Source organism: Lipotes vexillifer, unplaced genomic scaffold, assembly GCF_000442215.2.
Source record: "Lipotes vexillifer unplaced genomic scaffold, Lipotes_vexillifer_v1.1 scaffold208, whole genome shotgun sequence".
NCBI classification, from domain to species: domain Eukaryota; kingdom Metazoa; phylum Chordata; class Mammalia; order Artiodactyla; family Lipotidae; genus Lipotes; species Lipotes vexillifer.
The window spans coordinates 228,547-234,856 of record NW_006785067.1 but is presented as its reverse complement, the minus strand read 5'-3'; the positions used below and the strand labels follow the sequence as shown (position 1 = coordinate 234,856).

At 48.5% G+C, this 6,310-nt stretch overlaps 1 protein-coding gene across 2 annotated transcripts; it reads left to right on the top strand.

Annotated features, from left to right (window-relative positions):
• Positions 1-196: 196 nt before the first annotated feature.
• Positions 197-6,070, top strand: FST (follistatin). Of its 2 annotated transcripts, none has more exons than XM_007457198.1 (6): positions 197-633; positions 2,535-2,726; positions 3,153-3,371; positions 3,691-3,915; positions 4,588-4,818; positions 5,283-6,070. In XM_007457198.1, coding segments are annotated over exons 1-6 (954 nt in total). In that variant the 5' UTR covers positions 197-548; the 3' UTR covers positions 5,285-6,070. The 2 variants fall into 2 exon arrangements, with proteins under 2 accessions (XP_007457260.1, XP_007457259.1); XM_007457197.1 differs by having other exon boundaries at positions 5,556-5,690.
• The last annotated feature ends 240 nt before the right edge of the window (positions 6,071-6,310 follow it).

Genomic DNA, 6,310 nt, shown 5'->3' with positions numbered 1-6,310 from the left:
GCGCGCGCGCGCGCGCGCCACCCCCGGCGCGCCGGCGCTACCAGCGAGCGGCGGCGTGCAGGACTTGAAGTGGGTGTTCTTCCCCACTCCCCCGCCCCGGTCGCCTGCCCCCTCCCTCTCGCTCCTACGCAAATAAGAACTCGGCGATTCCCCTCCTTCAGCTTTGATTTCGGGCACCTCCACCAGATAATTGGGAAGGGTTTCCAGAAGGTGGGAAATGTCACCTGATTCACACTGAACTTTTAGAAGCTCCCCACCCCCAAGGAGCCGCGCACACCCTCGCTCGCGGCCGCCCTCCCACTGCCCCACACACTGGGAGACCGCCCACCGCAAACCGCGGAGACCCCCGTCTAGATTTAAAGCGCGGCTGCGCCCGGCTTCTGACGTCCATTGAATCGCGCGGGCGGCCGGCGGCGAGCGCGGGGCTGCGCCGGGATCGCTGCGCCCTCCGCCGCTCGCCTCTGCGACGCGCGCCGCTTGCCCGAGCCACCCGCCGCCGCGCCCGCTCCCCGCGCCGCCGCACTCCTCGTCCCGCGCCAGCCCCCAGGATGGTCCGTCCCAGGCACCAGCCCGGCGGGCTCTGCCTCCTGCTGCTGCTGCTCTGCCAGTTCATGGAGGACCGCAGTGCCCAGGGTAAGCGAGGGGGATGCGCTGGGAGGTTCGGCACAGGGCAGGGGGTTGTACTTTTCGGTCGTCACCACTGGGTCTGTTCTGAGCAACGCTGTTCTCGGAAGATGTTGGACCAACTTAGCGAGTCCGGGATGGAGAGGAGTGGGAAAACTAAAGGCAGTGACACTTTAGGACCTGAAGCCGAGTTTGGAGCGCGGTTATCCTTTAAAAGGAAAGGGGGTGAGCTGGAGTCTCTCTCAGTAGGTAGGGTTAGATGCTCCAAGTTCTGGACATAATGAGTTCAGATGTTATCTCCCCTGTTTGGCTCTGAGGAAGGGGACAAGCATCAGTAGCCTGGAGATTTCAGTCGACCCATTTGCAGTCTAACCTCCCTCCCTCCTACGTCTTTTGGATACCTTAAAAAATGGGTGGGGGGGGGGATACTGAAATTTCTTCGGTGGCTGGGGGACGTGGTTTCAGAAACTTTGCCCAAACTTGGAAATGTGGGTGCCGAAAATTTTAGAGGGAAGTAGCTTTCTGCCTAGTGGATGCTTCCAACCCCCTCCCCCAAACCCCGCAAAAAAAAAAAAAAAAATTGTTGCCCCGGACTCTTTTGAGTAGTTTACAGTTTTTTCCCCTTTGCCTCATTCCTCTGACTGTTAACTTTATGTAGAACAGTGCGGAGCCCACAACTGATTTAAATTCTGAGATGCAAATTTCTAAAGCTTTTTAGAATTAGATTTATTTCAATTAGTCTTTGGGCAGATTTTTTTAAAATAATAATAGCAGCTTGCGATCCAATTATTGTTAAAGTTATATGGATGATTCATGAGAAATCTTCCTGACCAAAATCCGAACATTAAAAAGGAGGAAGGAGGAGAAATTACTTGCAAAGATTTCTTGGTAGGTATGAGATAGGGGTGTGTATACACACATGCATGTATATAAAACCATGAAACAGTAGGAAGTTTCCCCCCCTTTTTGTTTCCCCCCCACTCTTCTCTTGAGGCAGACTTGTAACTTTCCTGGCTTTAGCGTTAACAATTTGTGTGTGTTGTAAATTGTCCCCAGGGCACTGTCCCAAGCCGGCTGCGACGCACTACTCTGAGTTGCCCGCCTTTCGGGACGAGGCGCTGCCGGGGTGCCGGGGAAAGCAGCCCTGAGAGATTTCGAAAGATCGCGGTGGCCGCGGGCGTCCTCTGGGTCTGGCGGATTGCAAAACGGCCCGTCGGGCGGGCTGCGCCTCGAGGCCGCGCGGGGCAGCGCCGGGCAGGGCCCGGTTGCTTTTTTGCTTTCATTTTTCACAAGTGCCTTTTGCTTGATCTGTTCGTGTGTGTGTGTGTGTGTGTGTGTGTGTGTGTGTCTGTCTGTCTGTCTGTCTGTCTGTCTGTCTCGGTCTCTCTGTCTCCCCCTTTCTTTTTCTTTCTCTCTCTCTCAAGTTCTACTTTCTTAACCCCTGTCACAAATAATACTCGTACCGCCTACATGAATGCAACATGTAAAAACACCCGTCGCATCCTGTTTTTGTCAGGTTCTTTAATCTGCTCTTCGAGTCGCTGCAGGTTATGAAATGGGACGAATAAAAGTAAACAGTCTAGTAAAAGTCAATGCAAGCTGCACGTGTTGTGTCTGGGTCACTGGTAACTGACATTGATACGGCTGGGGCGCTCTGGCTTCTCGCTCTCGCCTTCCCTCCCCCTCGCCCACCTCCCACCTCTTCAATCTGGCTTTCCCCCCCCTCTTTCTCCACCCCTTCACTCCCTCCGATTTGTTTCCTGCTTTTCTGCTTTTCTCTCCCGTCTCTCCTCCTCCATGCTCACTCCCTCCCCATCCCCGCCGGGTCTCCTTCCCTTGCCGGCTCGCCGCCTCTCCCTCTACCCAGCCACTGCTCACTCTCCCACCTCCCCGCCCCTGTCTCCCCGCAGCTGGGAACTGCTGGCTCCGCCAAGCAAAGAACGGCCGCTGCCAGGTCCTGTACAAGACAGAATTGACCAAGGAGGAGTGCTGCAGCACCGGCCGCCTGAGCACCTCATGGACCGAAGAGGACGTAAATGACAACACGCTCTTCAAGTGGATGATTTTCAATGGGGGCGCCCCCAACTGCATCCCCTGTAAAGGTAGGGCTCTTCCTCCCCAATTTGTAGGCCCTCAGTAGAGGGCGTCTTACCCTCCCAGTGCCCAGCTGGGGTTTGGGACTGGGAGAGCTTTGTTCGTGGGATCCACCTAACTACTCCCAGCCCTGGTAAGCCATCCGGGTTTAATCTTGGGTGTCACATACTACAGGCAAAACAAGGTCGACAGAGGTTCTCGGACTTCTTAGCCAAATGTGGTGGTGAAGCCAGCCAACCCGTGCACTTTGAGAGAGATCTGGGTATGGGATGCAGCCCACTGTCCCCCACACCTGCCCCTCCTCAAATTCTGGGTGAGAGCCCCTTGGGCTCTGACTGCTGGCAGCACGATTGCGCGAGGCACCCGCAGCCCTCCTGGCTGACCTGCATGGTGCCTGGCCCCGGTTTTAATCCCTGCATCTTTCCAACTGCTAGAAACGTGCGAGAACGTGGACTGTGGGCCCGGGAAAAAATGCCGAATGAACAAGAAGAACAAACCCCGCTGCGTCTGTGCCCCAGATTGTTCTAACATCACCTGGAAAGGCCCAGTCTGTGGGCTGGACGGAAAAACCTACCGCAACGAATGTGCACTCCTCAAGGCCAGATGTAAAGAGCAGCCAGAACTGGAAGTCCAGTACCAGGGCAAATGTAAAAGTAGGTCCTACCCGGCCCCTCCCCCAGCTTTCTACCTGAGATAGACCCACTGCAAGACCCCCAGGGGATGGTGTAGTCTGCAGTAATAGCCTAATAATAATAATGATGATACCAAATAAAGGAACCCTTTCTAACTTCTAAAGACTCCTTAAAACACTGAAGGACCAACCTAGAGTCATAGGTTTCTTTTGAAAACCACAGGGCTCCCAGAGTACATTTTTGAAAGCTGGATACTTCATGATTTCCTTGATACTATCAAATGCTCAGTCCCTAAGGACCAGAAGATGCCTATTAATGTGTGTTTCCCTCTTTGTTTCAGAGACCTGTCGGGATGTTTTCTGTCCAGGCAGTTCCACATGCGTGGTGGACCAGACTAATAATGCCTACTGTGTGACATGTAACCGCATTTGCCCAGAGCCCACCTCCTCTGAACAGTATCTCTGTGGGAATGATGGAGTAACCTACTCCAGTGCCTGTCACCTGAGAAAGGCTACCTGCCTACTGGGCAGGTCTATTGGATTGGCCTATGAGGGAAAGTGTATCAGTAGGTATTCTGGATTGAGGAAGGAAAAGAAAAAATACGAAAAGAGAAAGAGACTAGAACTGGTGTTAAAACTATGAGGTTAACCAATAAATAAAGCCAAAGCCTCCCCAAACACATAGCTTCACCAAAGAGAGAAATACTCTCCAGTTTGGGTAAATTGTCATGACCACAGCATTCCTTAAGAAAACCATTGTCTTCCGGAAACATTGGCATATATATTGAAATAACAGCAAGACACAGGAAACAGTTTTCCTCCTTAGAAACCAAAGAACTCACTCAATTTTACACATTTTTTTTAAGTGCTAGACTTGCTGGAAGCAAGAAATAATTACTTAACAGTTCCGAAAATCTGTTATCAGATTCTGATAACTGATAGAATTCTTTCTTTTTTTAAAAGATCCCACTTGTGGGAAATGATCAAGGATATTGTGAAATTCTGTTCCAAAAAAAATGCTACAGTATTTTCATGCACTAATATAGTATGTAGGAAACTGGTGTGTGTGTGTGTGTGTGTGTGTGTGTGTTGGTTTTATTATAGAGCATTTTTGCACAATATCTCCATTACCCCCATGAGTGAGTAATAAGATATATGTTTACATTTATTGATAGGAGACTAGAGAAAGGGGGCAAGGGGGAAATGGATTTACTCATCACAGGTGTATTATATCCTAGAAGCAAAGTCCTGTGAGGATATCCAGTGCACTGGTGGAAAAAAGTGTTTATGGGATTTCAAGGTTGGCAGAGGCCGGTGTTCCCTCTGCGATGAGCTGTGCCCTGAGAGTAAGTCTGAGGAGCCTGTCTGTGCCAGTGACAATGCCACCTATGCCAGCGAGTGTGCCATGAAGGAAGCGGCCTGCTCTTCAGGTGTGCTGCTGGAAGTGAAGCACTCCGGATCTTGCAACTGTAAGTGCAATTTCTAACCTTGCTGCAATTTAAGGCTTTCCCAGGCAAGCCCTAGGGAATGGAGACGTAAAAAGCACAAAAACCTCCCCATATAAGCCCACTTCTGTTTAAGTTAGGTAGCTGCTAAATTTTACCAGCAGTTCGGCGATCCACAGAAAAATTGCCTGGAATGTTTCTGGGCTTTTAGGATTTGTCTGATGATCATCAAGGGGGTCGCCTCTAAAAACCTATTTCCAGTCATTTGCCCCTAATTTCTTTTGCTTTAGTAGTGTGCTTTGCTGTTTGCTTTATTAACACTTGAATCTAAACTAACTGCTTCAAAGGTGTTTTTTTTTCTTTTTCAAAGACAGCTTTCTATTATCACACAGGGGCTGCTGCTTTGCGCAGCTGCCTCTACTAACTCTGAATTAAGGACCCAAAGCAGTTATACCTAGAACACAAGAGCGCTTTTTATCTAATTTCAGGAATCTGCCTGTAAAACCTGAGCCATTGATTCTTCAGAACTTTCTGCAGTTTTTGACTTCATAGATAATGGTTTTTTTTAAGTTTTTTTTTAAACTTATTGCATAACAGCAGATGCCAAAAACAAAACAAAAAAAGCATCTTACTGCAAGTCACATAAAAATGCAACGCTGTAATATGGCTGTTTCAGAGGGCTTTGAAAACGTACACTGAGCTGCTTCTGCGCTGTTGTTGTCCATATTTAAACAGCAGCTCCCCTGTATTCCCCCATCTAGCCATTTCGGAAGACACCGAGGAAGAGGAGGAAGATGAAGACCAGGACTACAGCTTTCCTATATCTTCCATTCTAGAGTGGTAAACCCTCCACCAATGTTCAGTGTTGACATAGCCTTTGGGCAAAAAAAAAAAAAGAAAAAGAAAAAGAAAAAATATATTGTCCATACTGTAAATAAGTGTATGCTTATTTATTTGGGGGGAAAACTATACATAAAGGACCTTTGTCCTAAAGCTCTCTCCCAGGCCACCTTGTTACTCATTGGACCCGGAGAGGCAGTCATTGTGAGGTCTACTGGATGAGGCCCATAGTTGAGACTTGTAGACATTTATTTATACTGTGTCATGTTTTATAATTTATACATAAAATGTCTGGTTGACTGTACACCTTGTTTTTGAAGAAATTTATTCATGAAAGGAAGAGCAGTTGTTATTTATTGTGAGGTCTCTTGCTTGTAAAGTAAAAGCTTTTTTTTCCTTGTAAACCATTTAAGTCCATTCCTTACTATTCACTCACTCATCTGTCTCCCTTCATTTCACTGTTGTTAGACTCTTTTCCATTATAACAAACTTGCATGTCAGTTTCTGTCATGTTTATTTATTGGATTCTCTGCTGCCTGTTCTGTACATACGTGATCCCTCGGGTTTTGTTTACAAGGAATCTTGACTGACCAAAAGGCATTATAACTCTGACTCAGATAGAAGGTACAGAGGATACATCTTTGAGGAAATTCCTACTTCCGTTTTCTTGTGATGA

Excerpts from the sequence above, each read along its gene's own strand:
- FST (XM_007457197.1), top strand. The coding sequence starts at position 549 with ATGGTCCGTCCCAGGCACCAGCCCGGCGGGCTCTGCCTCCTGCTGCTG. Across the intron at positions 634-2,534 it reads GGAGGACCGCAGTGCCCAGG|CTGGGAACTGCTGGCTCCGC; the intron begins GTAAGCGAGGGG and ends GTCTCCCCGCAG. Across the intron at positions 3,372-3,690 it reads GTACCAGGGCAAATGTAAAA|AGACCTGTCGGGATGTTTTC; the intron begins GTAGGTCCTACC and ends TCTTTGTTTCAG.